Genomic DNA, 16,674 nt, shown 5'->3' with positions numbered 1-16,674 from the left:
CCTTCGCCGGGACTGACCGGCCTCCCTCAGAGCAGAGCGAGATCCCAGACAAACAGAGTCCGCAGGACTGGCCACCACCCTGGAGCAGAGTCACAGAGCAGCAGAGGAGATCTAGAGCGTTTATAGACAGCAGGAACAGGTCTTCAGCTCCTCCTGAGGCACCTCCTTCCATCTGTAGATGATACTCATAAGGGGAAATGGTGCATCACCCTTATCTTGATTGACGCATGTGTAACTGGAGATAATTTGTCCAATCTCCACCCCCTTCATCAGAAACATTCATTTTTGTATTCTTGTGCTTACGATATGGGGACACTTGGGTGGCGCTGAAGTTTTTGAGCTCTGAACACTGGACTCCCTGTGTGTCTCCCTGTACAGCACTAGAGCTCTGAACACTGGACTCCCTGTGTGTCTCCCTGTACAGCACTAGATCTCTGAACACTGGGCTCCCCTGTGTGTCTCCCTGTACAGCACTAGAGCTCTGAACACTGGACTCCCTGTGTGTCTCCCTGTACAGCACTAGATCTCTGAACACTGGGCTCCCCTGTGTGTCTCCCTGTGCAGCACTAGAGCTCTGAACACTGGGCTCCCCTGTGTGTCTCCCTGTGCAGCACTAGAGCGCTGAACACGGGACTCCCTGTGTGTCTCCCTGTACAGCACAGGAGCTCTGAACACTGAACTCCCCTGTGTGTGTCTCCCTGTACAGCACTAGAGCTCTGAACACTGGGCTGCCCTGTGTGTCTCCCTGTACAACACTGGAGCTCTGAACACTGAACTCCCCTGGGTGTCCCCCTGTACAGCACTAGAGCTCTGAACACTGGGCTCCCCTGTCTCCCTGTACAGCACTAGAGCGCTGAACACTGGACTCCCTGTGTGTCTCCCTGTGCAGCACTAAAGCTCTGAACACTGGACTCCCCTGTGTGTCTCCCTGTACAGCACTAGAGCGCTGAACACTGGACTCCCTGTGTGTCTCCCTGTGCAGCACTAGAGCTCTGAACACTGGGCTCCCCTGTGTGTCTCCCTGTGCAGCACTAGAGCTCTGAACACTGGGCTCCCCTGTGTGTCACACTGTACAGCACTAGAGCTCTGAACACTGGGCTCCCCTGTGTGTCTCCCTGTGCAGCACTAGAGCTCTGAACACTGGACTCCCCTGTGTGTCTCCCTGTACAGCACTAGAGCTCTGAACACTGGGCTCCCTGTGTGTCTCCCTGTACAGCACTAGAGCTCTGAACACTGGATTCCCTGTGTGTCTCCCTGTACAGCACAAGAGCTCTGAACACTGAACTCCCCTGTGTGTGTCTCCTTGTACAGCACTAGAGCTCTGAACACTGGGCTGCCCTGTGTGTCTCCCTGTACAACACTGGAGCTCTGAACACTGAACTCCCCTGGGTGTCCCCCTGTACAGCACTAGAGCTCTGAACACTGGGCTCCCCTGTCTCCCTGTACAGCACTAGAGCGCTGAACACTGGACTCCCTGTGTGTCTCCCTGTGCAGCACTAAAGCTTTGAACACTGGACTCCCCTGTGTGTCTCCCTGTACAGCACTAGAGCGCTGAACACTGGACTCCCTGTGTGTCTCCCTGTGCAGCACTAGAGCTCTGAACACTGGGCTCCCCTGTGTGTCACACTGTACAGCACTAGAGCTCTGAACACTGGGCTCCCCTGTGTGTCACACTGTGCAGCACTAGAGCTCTGAACACTGGACTCCCCTGTGTGTCTCCCTGTACAGCACTAGAGCTCTGAACACTGGGCTCCCTGTGTGTCTCCCTGTACAGCACTAGAGCTCTGAACACTGGACTCCCTGTGTGTCTCCCTGTACAGCACAGGAGCTCTGAACACTGAACTCCCCTGTGTGTGTCTCCCTGTACAGCACTAGAGCTCTGAACACTGGGCTGCCCTGTGTGTCTCCCTGTACAACACTGGAGCTCTGAACACTGAACTCCCCTGTGTGTTCCCCTGTACAACACTGGAGCTCTGAACACTGAACTCCCCTGTGTGTTCCCCTGTACAGCACTAGAGCTCTGAACACTGGGCTCCCCTGTCTCCCTGTACAGCACTAGAGCGCTGAACACTGGACTCCCTGTGTGTCTCCCTGTACAGCACTAGAGCTCTGAACACTGGACTCCCCTGTGTGTCTCCCTGTACAGCACTAAAGCTCTGAACACTGGACTCCCCTGTGTGTCTCCCTGTACAGCACTAGAGCGCTGAACACTGGACTCCCTGTGTGTCTCCCTGTACAGCACTAGAGCGCTGAACACTGGACTCCCTGTGTGTCTCCCTGTGCAGCACTAGAGCTCTGAACACTGGGCTCCCCTGTGTGTCACCCTGTGCAGCACTAGAGCGCTGAACACTGGACTGCCCTGTGTGTCTCCCTGTGCACTGGACTCCCCTGTGTGTCACCCTGTACAGCACTAGAGCTCTGAACACTGGGCTGCCCTGTGTGTCACCCTGTACAGCACTAGAGCTCTGAACACTGGGCTCCCCTGTGTGTCTCCCTGTGCAGCACTAGAGCTCTGAACACTGGGCTCCCCTGTGTGTCACACTGTACAGCACTAGAGCTCTGAACACTGGGCTCCCCTGTGTGTCTCCCTGTGCAGCACTAGAGCTCTGAACACTGGACTCCCCTGTGTGTCACCCTGTACAGCACTAGAGCTCTGAACACTGGGCTCCCCTGTGTGTCTCCCTGTACAGCACTAGAGCGCTGAACACTGGACTCCCTGTGTGTCTCCCTGTGCAGCACTAGAGCTCTGAACACTGGGCTCCCCTGTGTGTCTCCCTGTGCAGCACTAGAGCTCTGAACACTGGGCTCCCCTGTGTGTCACACTGTACAGCACTAGAGCTCTGAACACTGGGCTCCCCTGTGTGTCTCCCTGTGCAGCACTAGAGCTCTGAACACTGGACTCCCCTGTGTGTCACCCTGTACAGCACTAGAGCTCTGAACACTGGGCTCCCCTGTGTGTCTCCCTGTGCAGCACTAGAGCTCTGAACACTGGACTCCCCTGTGTGTCTCCCTGTAAAGCACTAGAGCTCTGAACACTGGGCTCCCTGTGTGTCTCCCTGTACAGCACTAGAGCTCTGAACACTGGACTCCCTGTGTGTCTCCCTGTACAGCACAGGAGCTCTGAACACTGAACTCCCCTGTGTGTGTCTCCCTGTACAGCACTAGAGCTCTGAACACTGGGCTGCCCTGTGTGTCTCCCTGTACAACACTGGAGCTCTGAACACTGAACTCCCCTGTGTGTTCCCCTGTACAGCACTAGAGCTCTGAACACTGGACTCCCCTGTCTCCCTGTACAGCACTAGAGCGCTGAACACTGGACTCCCCTGTGTGTCTCCCTGTGCAGCACTAGAGCGCTGAACACGGGACTCCCCTGTGTGTCTCCCTGTGCAGCACTAGAGCTCTGAACACTGGGCTCCCCTGTGTGTCACACTGTACTGCTCAGCTCTTATCAGTCTTATATCACTGACACCCACAACCGCTCTGTACAGTGCAGCCTGACTTCCTGTCCTGGATTAGCTCAGAGGAGCACAAACCACAGACTCACTGCAAAGGAGAGGGGGCAAAGATATGCAATGAATGCAAGATGCCCCTCAGAAAAAAAAATATACTTTTTTCCTGGCCTGACGGGGTTCTCTCTCAATTGCGTTCATGTGGGTGGCTCGACAGGGCAGCCCTGTTGTGAAGAGTTCAGTGCTGCTGTCGTCTCCCCAGAGTACCACTGTCTGCTGGGCTTTAACTGGGCTGTGAGTGAACATTTCTGGAGAGAAACAGCAGCCAATGCCTAAAATATTAGCAGGCCAGGTGGCATGGTGTTGAAGGTGCTTGTACTGCTGTCTGGCCTGGCAGCACTGGGGCCCTGGGTTCAATTTCTGAGGTGCCACCTGTGCGGAGTCTGTATGTTCCCTTCGTTTTTAGGTGGGCTTCCTCTGGGGGCTCCAGTTTCCTCACACAGTCCAAATATTTACTGGTGGGTGAATTGGCTTCTGGGAAAACTGGCCCTGGCGTGAGCGTGTGTGTGTCGGCGTCTGTCTGCCCTGCAATGGACTGGCATGCCCTGAAATACTCTTCCTTATGTCCACTGCTTGTCAGGATAGGCCCTGGGTCCCCAGTTCAGTCTCTGAATTGGAAGAAGTGGTTAGAAAATGGATGCGTATACAGTAATGCCTATACAGCAGTTTCTATGCACCCATTCATGACAGTAATGCACAGTGAGCAGAGCTATACTCTGTTTATACAGTCTACAGCACGGCATGTATATGACTAGACAGCTGAAAAAACCCCCTGGACTCTAGAACTGGGCTCTAGAACTCTTCTTAAGTGTTCTCTGGGAAATAATAATAATAATAATAATTGCTTACACTTATATAGCGCTTTTCTGGACACTCCACTCAAAGCGCTGTACAGGTCATGGGGAATCCCACTACCACCACCAGTGTGCAGCCCCACCTGGATGATGTGACGGCAGCCATAGTGCACCAGAATGCTCCCCCGACACCAGCTCTCAGTGGGGAGGAGAGCAGAGGGATGAAGCCAGTTCAGAGAGGGGGGTTATTAGGAGGCCATGATGGGTAAGGGCCAATGGGAAATTTGGCCAGGACGCCAGGGTTACACCCCTACTCTTTTCGAGAAACACCCTGGGATTGTTAATGAGCACAGAGAGTCAGGACCTCGGTTTTACATCTCATCCAAAGGACGGCGCCTGTTTACAGTCCAGTGTCCCCCGTCACTATACTGGGGCATCAGGACCCACATGGACCGCAGGGTGAGAGCGCCCCCTGCTGGCCCCACTAACACCTCTCCCAGCAGCAGCCTTAGTTTTCCCCCAGGAGGTCTCCCCCTCCAGGTACTGACCAGGCTCACACCTGCTGAGCTCCAGTGGGGGCTGCCAGCTGTGAGTTGCAGGGTGAGATGGCTGCTGGCCATATAAAAAAAACATACCTGGCTCTTTTCCTAAAAAAATTCAAACTAAGACCCGTCAAACCTTTGCTGAGCTGAGCTGTGACTCCTCTACACAACCTGTCTGATGTTATTCTCACTGAATGATAAGATGTTGTAGGCTGAAAAAAAAAAGACAGTAAAAGTCGTGGACACGCAAAACTCAGCAGGTAGAATTTGAGCCGCGTCTTTTTCTTGTTACGATTTGCGGCACGGATATTTTATTTGCTTGTCTTTTGCACCTCCACGCTGTCGTGTTTTGTGGCAGTACGGAAGGAACGTCATAGCCATGATTTTGAATGTAAAGCCTACACCCTGCGTGTCGCCGCTGGGGACTTGGGGCATGCTTAACAACGGGTAGTGTGACATCTCCGCCCGATTTCTACTGTGTTCAAGGAAATTGTAAGACCTGTAATAGACGTCCTGTTCGTTTTTGGTACGTCTCAGCGTGTGTAAAACCATCGCTGCTGGGAATGCAGTACAAGTGGGTGAGAAATCGGATTGAGCGCTATCGTTTGATAACAACACCTCCGCTTGCCTGTCATGCATAGCAACAGTCGCTAAGGAAGTGCCCAACAACCCGGAAATCCGGTTTCGGACGGGTGGAGGTGGAGAGATCGCTCAGCTCTGATGGGTGATACCTGGGCACGACAAAGGGCCGCCTCTTCCCCCTTTTCAGACCTGTGTACATGTTCGTGATTTCGTGAGAGACACCCGTCCTCATCGGCCCCGGGATTATCTCATAAAACAAAATGACGACGGACTGTCTGTTCGCGCTGGAAAGCGAGATCGAGTCGTGCATGGAGGTGCTGCTCAGGGCGATCGTCTCCGAAGTGGCGGACATCTTCCGAACCGGCCCGGCCTCGGCATCGGGGGACCCGTTTCGGGACCAAGTCCGCCGGAGCTCGGGGATGCTGGTGAGGCGGGTGGCGTTCACCCTGACCAAGTTTCTCCAGGGCAGCTTCGGGGGTGAGATCGCGCAGATGAAGCAGGAGATCGAGACCCTGAAGGGGAGGCTGCGGGTCTGGGAGCAGGCGGCGGGATCGGGCGGAGACGGAGACCTGGGGCAGACGGATCGCCTCGGACACACGCCTCCCTGCGAGGTGATCGTACAAGTCAAGGAAGAAACGGACGCGGAGCTGGAGCTGTCGGGTGGCGGGTGTAAGTGATTCGCGTGGAATAAATGCTGTCTCTTTGTGTGACTTGTGAAAACGTAGCCCCCAGGATTATTGACCGAAATCTGACCTGGGTGGGTCTGCATCTTAAAAGATCGCTTTATCGGCCCTATACGATTTCTGGCATGAGGAATCGGTCTTGTCGTCAGACCCCAGCTGGCTCTCCAGGAGACACGCAGACAGGGAGAGAGAGAAGCTGGGGGGTCAGAGCGCAGGGTCAGCACCCCTGGAGCAGCTGGGGTGAAGGGTCTTGCTCAGGGGCCCAACGGAGTAGGATTCCTCTGCCGGACGCGGGATTCGAACCGGCAAACCCTCCCAGCCCCGGGCGCCGATCCCTTAACTCCAACGTCGACTCCATATCGTTGCATTTCGTGTAGTTAAGTAGTGTTAGAAATGCACTCGTTGTGCGCAGTCTTTTGTTTATCGAGGCGAGTTAGCGGTAATCCTATAAATATATAATGCATTTGGATACTGATGAGTTACCTTTTTTTCTTGCCGTAGAAAGTAAACATTTTCAGCGGAACAGTGTTTAAAATAAAAGCTTATTCCCGAGCAATTTATCGTAGACTATTTTGTAGCCTGTGTATTGAATATATTATTAATATCGGGCTCCAGTGTTTCTATTTTAACTTAATAAAATTAGTTTGGGTCTAGTATTAAGTAATTCAATCAGCGTTTAGTGGTTAAATGAAAGCTTTTTACAACATTTGTATCATGCAAGTAATTGGGCGTAAGGAATTATCGTGGTGTGCCATTCTCTTATTAGCAAGTACACAACCGGTTCTTACACGTCTAGAATTTCGCGTTATTAATTTTTATTTCGTTAATATTTGCATGATATGTTATGTTCGGTCTCTGGATGCAGTGGGGCACGCAGGGGGAGAAATGGTTTGATTTCTTCATGCTTGCTGGAGAGAAAAAACGCTAAGGGCGTGCGCGGATGGTTTTACGCCTGTGTTTTCGGAATGACGTTTAACGGGGCTGTCGTTTTCAGAGAAGAGCTTGCAGAACGCCAGCTCGTCCTAGTTGAAGAGCATGGGTTCATGGGTGCCGTCGCCCAGTGGGAGTTGCTGGAGAGTAACAGTTAACCGGGTGTTCTGAACAGTGGCGTTTCTTGTCCACCGGCAGCAGTGCTACAGCTCTGTCGATCTGTCTGGATGCTGGAAATTCTGTTGTGTTGTGCAGTGCAAGATACAGTGGATATCAAGGTGTATACTGGTCTGTCTGGGTGATATTCTGGTTTTTGGATAAAGGGAATATGGGGGTGTCTCTAGTGCTCTGTACATAACAGTAACTATTTTTCTATAGCGCCTAAAAGTGGCTGTCCTGGACTTATCTCCAGAATAAAGTGAATATCAAGGCGTATCTAGTGCTTTGTGCTGGTCTGCTATTAAAGTCTTGATGTGGTCAACTTGGTACTGTAAAGTATCTAATGTAATGTAGAGTTCACCTCTCTTAATTCAGTTATTTATAATACTAAACTTAGATCAGATAGAATTGCTCTAATGGGTACGCTATTTCTGTTCTGGTCTCGTGTAAACATTACATGCCTCAGTTTTATAACTGTGCCGTGTCGAGCCAGATATAAGAGAAGATCACTTTAATGGGCCCTATACAGTTTCTTGCAGGAGGAATCGGTCTTGTCGCAGAGCCCAGCTGGCTCTCCAGGAGACGCACAGACAGGGAGAGAGAGGAGCTGGGGGTCAGAGCGCAGGGTCAGCACCCCTGGAGCAGCTGGGGTTCAGGGCCTCGCTCAGGGACCCCAACGGAGTAGGATTCCTCTGCCGGCCGCCGGATTCGAACCGGCAAACCCTCTCAGCCCCAGGCGCAGATCCGGAGCCGCAGAGCCACCGCCCAGAATAGATTTCTTGTTTTTTTTTAACGTCCGTGCTCGACGTCTCCCGTGCAAATGGCCGGGAAGCAGTGCAGCGCTGGTGATGTTTGCGTACCGCGATTTTGCTGAGGTGGAACTTGCGCGCCTGTCTACGCCCGGAGAAGTTCCTTTTTTCGAGACAGCCCCGGTTGACGCTAACTGAGCTCTTCTCCTGTCTCTTCAGGGCCGGAGGCCGGGGGTCTCCCTGACGCTGGGGACGGGGCTCCTCTTGAACAGCAGCGCAGCGAGGAGGAGGAGGAGGAGGAGGAGGAGGAGGGGTGGGGCTCCGGCTGGATGCAGGAGACGGAGCTCCCGTCTACAGAGGGGAAGGAGCAACTCGGGGAGCAGCACAGAAGCAGGGTGGAAGATCTTGGTGGCCCTTACGAGCAGAGACCCGAGGGTGTGGCCGGCTGCCGTCAGCCGACTGGGGATCGGGACGTTCCCAGCGGGCAGGGCGCCGGCGCTCTTCCACATAGCGTCGGCCGAGCGGAGTCCGTCTCTGTCCGAGGACAGAAGGAAGAGGAGCGGGGCGACCTGGGCGCGGGACAGGCCGCCGAGGTCCGCGCAGCGGAGCGGCCGGCCGGCGGGCTCGGCGAGGAGAGGGCCGACCGGGGGGGCTCGAACCCGGGGGCCGGCCGGCCGGGCAGCCCCCCGGGACGGCCGCCGGGCCCTCCTCCCGCGCGCAGGCCCTTCGCCTGCGGCCAGTGCGGCCTGAGCTTCAGCCGCTCGGGCAGCCTGAAGCGCCACTGGCTGACCCACACGGGCGAGCGGCCCTTCGGCTGCCGCCTCTGCGGCCGGGGCTTCGGCCGCCTGGGCAACCTGCGGCGCCACGAGCTCATCCACACGGGCGAGCGGCGGCTGCGCTGCGGACACTGCGGCAAGACCTTCAGCCGCTCGGACCACTACAAGAACCACCGGCTCCTCCACGGCGCCGGCGGGCCCCGCCCGGGCCCCCAGGCCTCCGGGGCTGCGGGGCCGTGACGCCAACCCCGAGGGCGAGAGGGCTGTTTTAATGTCTCATCAACCTCCTGATACTGAGGTGTGATATTGACCGCTATAAGCGGGGCCGGATTTCCCATGAGGCACAGTGCCTAGGGGGCCTGCGAAATTTCCCGGGTTCGGTTCCAGGCGACGCCAACCCCGGGGGGCGGGGCGATTCAGACCCCGTGAAAGGGGGGCTGCTTTAGTGTCCCATCAGCCTCCTGATACCGAGGTGTGATATTGACTGCTGGAAGCAGGGCCGGATGTCCCCATGAGGCACTGCAGGCACAGGGCCTAGGGGCCTGACGAAGGAGAGGGGGGAGCACTCGTGACGAGCGATCGGCTCGGGGCTGCTCCAAATCGAGAATCGCGTGCCGTCTAGCGGCGGTTCCAGGAACGGGAAGGGGCTGTCTGTGTGGAGTTTGCATGTTCTCCCCCCGTGTTCGTGTGGGTTTGCTCCAGGTGCTCCGGTTTCCTTCCTTCTGCTGGTGGGTTAATTGGCCCTGTGTGAGACTGTGTGTGTGTGTGTGTGTCCTGTGATGGACTGGTGTCCTGTCCAGGGTGCGTGTGTGTGTGTGTCCTGTGATGGACTGGTGTCCTGTCCAGGGTGCGTGTGTGTGTGTCCTGTGATGGACTGGTGTCCTGTCCAAGGTGTGTGTGTGTGTGTGTGTCCTGTGATGGACTGGTGTCCTGTCCAGGGTGTGTGTGTGTGTGTGTGTGTGTCCTGTGATGGACTGGTGTCCTGTCCAGGGTGTGTGAGTGTGTGTGTGTCCTGTGATGGACTGGTGTCCTGTCCAGGGTGTACCCTGCCTTGTGCTCATTGCCTGCTGGGATAGGCTCTGGCTCCCCTGTGACCCTGAATTGGAAGAAGCAGTTAGAAAATACAGGCTATAGGAAAGCTGGATTAACAAAGGGGAAGAAGCTGTTCGTCCACATACTCGTGGAACTGTTTATAGCATCGTGTCCTAGTCTGTGTGCTGCAGATTCAGCTGCAGTCAGTGCAGTCAGAGTTTAAGTCGGGCAGGTAGCTTAGAAATGCACCAGCAAATCCTCACTGGAATTGAGAGCTGAGAAAAGCTACTTTAAAATCCACTGAAGAGAAAAGAAAAAGTCTGAAATTGAGGAAAGGTGTTTCATATATACTTAAAGTTAAAACCACCTGTCTAATCCAGTTTGGAAGGGCCAGCACCTGCAGTTATAGGAGTGGTCTGTAAAGTGTAAAGGTTTTTAAAACAATGATTGATATTCTTTTTTTTAATTGTTTTAATTTCATTGGTAAGGAAATTATTTCTTGTGTAACATTTTTTTGCAAAGAAACATTAAAGAGGAACGACAGTGAAGAGACTGTTGGCTGATAGTTTCGGCACCTTTTCCTTTAATTTCAAAGTCAGGCCGGTTCTGTGTGTCTGTTGGCGCGGGACAGTCAGGGAGCTGTTTCATCACCTCAACCTACCGCCACCACTACACACAAGACCCAGCCCCCCTGGGCCCCGCCCACACAAGAACCCCGCCCCCTGTCCAGGGCCCCGCCCACACAAGAACCCCCCCATCCAGGGCCCCGCCCACACAAGAACCCAACCCCCCGGCCAGGGCCCCACCCACACAAGAACCCCGCCCCCTGTCCAGGGCCCCGCCCATATAAGAACCCCACCCCCACAATAACCGTGCCCCTCATGGGCCCCGCCCACACAAGAACCCCCAACCAACCCCATAGTAACCCCGCCCCCCCATGTGGCCCCTCCCCACAATAACCCCGCCCCCCACTCTTATATTGACTCCTCCAGGCTCTGGGGTTTATTTCTCCAGCGCTGACAAACCCGTCGTCCGGACTGAGAACTGACTGTATGACATTTCAGCACCACATGACTGACCGGGGACGTGACGAGAAAATCATACCTTTTAAGAGAAATATAAAACTTGACAAATATAGTTGATTAATGTTGAAGAAAACCGAACTGTAAAATAATGAATCGGATATAAGCTTAAGTTTCTGAACTGAAGTTGTGACTATAGTACTCATGTCCTGTGTGCATCGGACCAGGCCAGTAGTACCGTCTGCAGCCACCAGAGGGAGACACTCCCGTCCGCTCTCGCAGTGGATCAGCTGTCACACTGCTCACAGACTCCACAGCGCCAGCAGTACCGCCTGCGGCCACCAGAGGGAGACACTCCCGTCTGCTTTCACTGTGGGTCAGCTGTCACACTGCTCACAGACTCCACAGCGCCAGCAGTACCGCCTGCGGCCACAGGAGGGAGACACTCCCGTCCGCTCTCACTGCGGATCAGCTGTCACACTGCTCACAGACTCCACCGCGCCAGCAGTACCGCCTGCAGCCACCAGAGGGAGACACTCCCGTCCGCTTTCACAGCGGGTCAGCTGTCGCACTGCTCACAGACTCCACCGCGCCAGCAGTACCGCCTGCGGCCACCGGAGGGAGACAACGCGCCCAGGATTCCGAGATCTGGTGGAGACGCAGGTGTTTCTACGTGAGAATTTAAAGACAGCTCGCGTGGAATTCTCACACAGGCTCGTGGACTTCTCTTTTTTTAAAAGAAAAAGTAAAAAAGAAAAATCTCAGGGCAGAAGATGAGTCAGTGTGTGTTTGTGGGGCGCAGCGGTAGAGTACAGGGGTGTCTTGTCTTGAAGCCCTGTGGGTGCTCTCTGCTCTGGGGCTATGGAAACAGACTGAAGGGGTGGAGGGAGACAGGCCAGGCTGGAGCAACAGAGAGGAAGATTCTGCCCCACTGGGACAAAAATATCACTGATATCAAGAGTTACAAATGAGAGGAGGCCATTCGGCCAATCTGTCCTGCTCATTAGCTAGGAGTTAATTGATCTGAGGATCTCCTAGCCTGGCGTCTATCAAGAAACAACTGGCTAAGCTTCAACAACAAGGTTGGGCAGCTTGTTCCCCACCCCCACCCCCCTCGGTGTACAGTAGAGCCTCCTGTCCTGACTGGAGGAGCTCACCCAGCTGTGTCTGGAGAGGAGCCAGGGTATCGGCTTCAACCACACGGACTGGGCAGCTTGTTCCCCACCCCCACAACCCTCTGTGTACAGAAGAGCCCCCTGTCCTGCCTGGAGGAGCTCACCCAGCTGTGTCTGGAGAGAAGCCAGGGTATCGGCTTCAACCACACGGACTGGGCAGCTTGTTCCACACCCCCACCACCCTTTGTGTAAAGAAGCGCCTTTTCCAAACCGCACTTGAAGAATTATTGAACGGCGTGTCCCTTTGCAATAGGCTTGTGCAGCAGTTCGATAAGACGTTTCCTACAGAATCAGACACTGACCCTGAATCCTGTGAGTCTTGTAGCTCAGGGGTCCCCCAGTCCAGTGAGTCTTATTCTCCTGATGGGCTCGCAGAGAAGGCCACAGACCCGCTCGATTGGTGCAGAGACGGGCGATTATGAACCCGCCTGATTGGTTTCAGAGATGCTGATAATGGAAGCTCCTGATTGGCTCACTAAGAAAGCAGAGCGGAGGCGATACTGTGTAATTCTATCGTATTGTTTTGCAGCTGAACTGCGTGAGTGTTTCACAGAGTTAAAACCCATCTGCCTTCAAAAAAGACAACATTTTTAGTGTCTGCTTGAGGGGGCCCTTGAGAAGCTGAAGTACTGCGCCGCAGTTCAGAAATATCTGTCTAGCGATCCACTGACGATAATCCCCTGTAAAAAAACACTTGAGGATGTTTTTTTTTGGACTTAAGAAAATCGGGAGAAATTTTCTAGACCTCATCTACCAAACAAAAAGTAAAACATGTAAAACAGTAGGAGTTTCTTAGATAAGACTTTATTAATCCCGTAGGGAAATTGATGTGTTACAGCAGTCCAGCCCAAGACAAGCAAAAACAGACATCAGAGTAGTTATAAAACAAAATAAATATAAAATAAATGAATACATAGGTGTGTGCAAAATGTGCTGATCATAGTCACTGTAAAAACAATAAAATATGTGCAAAGTGTGCATAGGTTTATACAGACTGATTGTCCAAAAAGTACAATGGAGTAAACATGCTGTCCATAGAGGAGGGGATGAAGGTCTAGCAGTCCTAGCCTAGGGCAGCGTTATACACCCTGACAGCCGCCGGGAGGAGAGACCTGCGGAAACGTTCCCTTGAACACCGGAGCTGGAGCAGTCTGGTGCTGAAGGTGCTCCGCTTCCCAGTAACAGTCCCATGAAGCGGATGAGAGGCGTTGTTCATGATGGCTTATTCCCTGTTCATGGATTTTTTAATTTGGTATACAAAAACGACACAACAGGAAAAGTAAATTATTCACACTCGCTGGCACATCAGCACCACACAACTTCACAACAGGAAAAATAGGTGCCGCTGGCACAAAAACACTGCACAGAACAGAACGGATTTCTATTTTTGATATGACATGAAATTCTATCATCTTTCCTATAATGACTTATTTCGTGAGATATATCACGTACAGACCTGCGATTTATATATTTAAATGACGTTAAAATTGCTTCAGCTTTAATGGAATAACTTTTTTCATTAGACAAATATTTCTGTCATGTACAGAACGGATTTATATACTTGAAATGATGTGAAATTATACCATCTTTCATATAATGACTTGTTTCGTGAGATATATCATGTACAGAACTGAGATTTATCATTTTGAAATGCCCTACAATTCTAATTCGATGTACGTATTGCGTTGGACACATATTTCGACCAGGTACAGACCCATCTTAACATTTTTGAACTTAAATATGAATAAGCTTACTCTGCAATTCTCTAAGAGAGCAGATCGCACGGTCAGCTCTGCCCTGCGTTGTTTTAAAAAGATCAAAAGTCATTTTTAGGAAATGTTATTTTTTTAAGCTGAATGCACGTTTTACGTACTGTTTGCTGGTTCTTATAATTGTTACAGAGATAAAGTGCCTTTTCAAACGAAATTATGACTGTTGTCAGATGTATTCTTCAGAAACTGAACTTGCGTTTTCAATAAAGTTTCTGGACTCTTAATTGCTTAATTGACGAAGTCTCTTGATTGGCCGGGGTGCGATCTCACCCAGGTGGTGTGAGAGCGTTTCGTGGTCCAGGCCGGAGGGAAACGTCATTTGTCGGATCAGATCACAGGAGAGAGAGCGGAGGTCCTGTCGTGAACACAGCAGAGCTGGCTGGGCTCTGGGCGTGTGGGTGATGTACAGTGTTCAGCGCAAACTTCATACTGACCCCTGTGGGTCGGTTCTAACGAGCTCTCGGGGAGCACGCTGCTGTCTGGAGAAGAGCTACAGCTCTGAGCTCAATGCTACCAAAACCCGTGCGGAGTCAAGTTGGAGACCAGCTGAACTTGTGCTTCATACACAAAGGGCTCAGCATTGCTGTCCTAACTAGCACGAAGTACAAGACGCTCTGACTCGGAGCATTTCAATTAATTTAAACCGTAAATGAATGTTGGTCACGTTAATATAGAACTATTACTTTGTGTTGTGTTTATGTATAACGGGATGTTCCTGTTTTTAATTTAAGAGGGTCAATCATGCTGAATTATACCAGATGAGTGTACGAGATTGCTAACGCGATACTCAAGTGCAATTCGTCACGACACAAACGAGAGCAGCAGTTGCGGGTTTGGATTTGAGCGCGAATCCTACTGAAGCGGCTTTTATTTGCACTGATAAATGACGAAGATTCATACGGAGATCCTTCAGATGTAAGCGAACGTTTTTTCGGTTGTATGTACAATATATACATTTGTGTCTGCACAAGTCTTCTGAACACTTAGGGGAGACGTGTTGCAGTTTATCGAAGTTTGTTTTTAATTTGTGTGAAGTTGGAGACCAGCTGAACTTGTGCTTAAGACACAAAGGGCTCAGCATTGCTGTCCTAATTAGCACGGACTACTAGACGAGTCAGAGCATTTCAATTAATTGAATCCGTAAATGAATATGTTGGTCACGTTAATATAGAACTATTACTTTGTTTCGTGTTTATGTATAACGGGATGTTCTTGTTTTTAATTTTAAAAAGGGCATTTTTGTATACCAGATGAGACTACTAGCGCGATACACAAGTGGAATTAGTCACGGGTTTGAATGTGATCTGAACGCGAATCCAATTATAGCGGCTTTTATTTGCGCTGATGAACGATTTCGATGAAGACGGTGTCTTTCGTATGGAAGCGGCCGGTTTTATTTTTCGCTTGTATGCGTCTGCAAGGACCCGAGGGCGTCTGATCGGGGGAGCTACACAGTGAGGGACCTTCAGGGAAACACTATCGTCACTGTGGGAGGTGAGCGGGTCTACAGTAGGGTCGCTAGAGGGGTCTACACTCCTGACAGAGGGGGTTCTTACAGTATATCATCCTCTGTCCTGATTGTCTTTCAGCTCACAGAGACACTGTCACCCTGCGGCCTGGAGCCTCTCTGTCTGTCCCCCTGTTCACTGGAGAGCTAGTGGAGGTGCTGTTTGACCCTGCAGGAGGTGGAAACCGGACCTCAGTGTGTTCTGTCCAGAGCAGCACAGCCCGCTGTGTCCCCCAGTACAGAGACAGAGTGTCAGTGCAGAACAGCTCGCTGACACTGCGCCCCCTCACTCCAGCTGATCAGGGGAGCTACACCGTGAGGGACCTTCAAGGAAACACTATCAGCACTGTGACAGTCACTGTGGGAGGTGAGTAAAATCTGGCTGAACGATGTGCATCTGCAGCTCTTGTGCATTTGAAACAGAAGTACGCCCTAGTGTGGGCGCAAAGCACTATGGGAGTTGTAGTCCCTGCCAAATGGGGAAACACCCCTCAGGATGGTCATCATACACATGTTCTAGAAGCGGTAGGAATCGCCCCGTTGTTTCACACCGACATAGAAATTCTCCAGGCAAGGCACCAAAAGCCAGAAACGTAGGCGCTTCATGGATTACTTGTTTCTGGAAATGGAAAAAAAATGCGGTGAAGATCGAAATTTGACATTCAAAATCCTTCTTCTTGTAGACAGTGCTATTGACGTAGATTGTCAGACAGTTGCCTTCTTAATACTGGTCAGTGGATCGAGGTGTGATCAAAAGGAGTTGGTGTCACTATCTATGTCTATGTATTGGTTTTTCTTGTGAGCTATAGGTACATATATATACCCTTGTCCGAGCTGTATGCTGGGAACTCAACTGAATGATATATTACCTGTGGTCTTCCTTCGAAACAGAAAAGCACCCAGCATCTGAGCCCGGCAAGAGCTGTTTTTCCTTCTCCCTCTGCTTGGACTCCCTGCCCGTCTCACAGGAGCTCAGCAGGTGTGAGCCTGGTCAGTACCTGGAGGGGGAGACCTCCTGGGGAAAAACTAAGGCTGCTGCTGGGAGAGGTGTTAGTGGGGCCAGCAGGGGGCGCTCTTACCCTGCGGTCTGTGTGGGTCCTGATGCCCCAGTATAGTGACGGGGGACACTGGACTGTAAACAGGTGCCGTCCTTCGGATTAGACGTCAAACCGAGGTCCTGACTCTCTGTGCTCATTAACAATCCTGGGGTGTCTCTGGAGAAGAGTAGGGGTGTCACCCCAGTGTCCTGGCCTGATTCCCCCCCTGGTCTTGACCCATCATGGCCTCCTAATAACCCCCCTCTGAACTGGCTCCATCCCTCTGCTCTCCTCCCCACTGAGAGCTGCTGTGTGCTGAGTGGACTGGAGCATCATCCAGGTGGGGGCTGCACACTGGGGGGGCTGGAGGGGATCCCCCTGACCTGGGAAGAGCTCTGAGGGGAG

General features: G+C 52.3%; 1 protein-coding gene across 1 annotated transcript; it reads left to right on the top strand.

Annotated features, from left to right (window-relative positions):
- Window positions 1-5,565: 5,565 nt before the first annotated feature.
- Window positions 5,566-10,301, top strand: LOC148813382 (uncharacterized). Its single transcript, XM_088908337.1, has 2 exons — window positions 5,566-6,096; window positions 8,168-10,301. Exons 1-2 carry the CDS (start codon window positions 5,688-5,690, stop codon window positions 8,962-8,964), a joined length of 1,206 nt encoding a protein of 401 aa, XP_088764463.1. The 5' UTR covers window positions 5,566-5,687; the 3' UTR covers window positions 8,965-10,301.
- Window positions 10,302-16,674: the final 6,373 nt, after the last annotated feature.

The sequence above is a fragment of the Atractosteus spatula genome (genome assembly GCF_055471065.1).
Source record: "Atractosteus spatula isolate fAtrSpa1 chromosome 10 unlocalized genomic scaffold, fAtrSpa1.hap1 SUPER_10_unloc_1, whole genome shotgun sequence".
Taxonomy (NCBI): Eukaryota; Metazoa; Chordata; class Actinopteri; order Semionotiformes; family Lepisosteidae; genus Atractosteus; species Atractosteus spatula.
The sequence above is the reverse complement of the archived record's forward strand: the minus strand, read 5'-3'. Positions and strand labels throughout refer to the sequence as shown.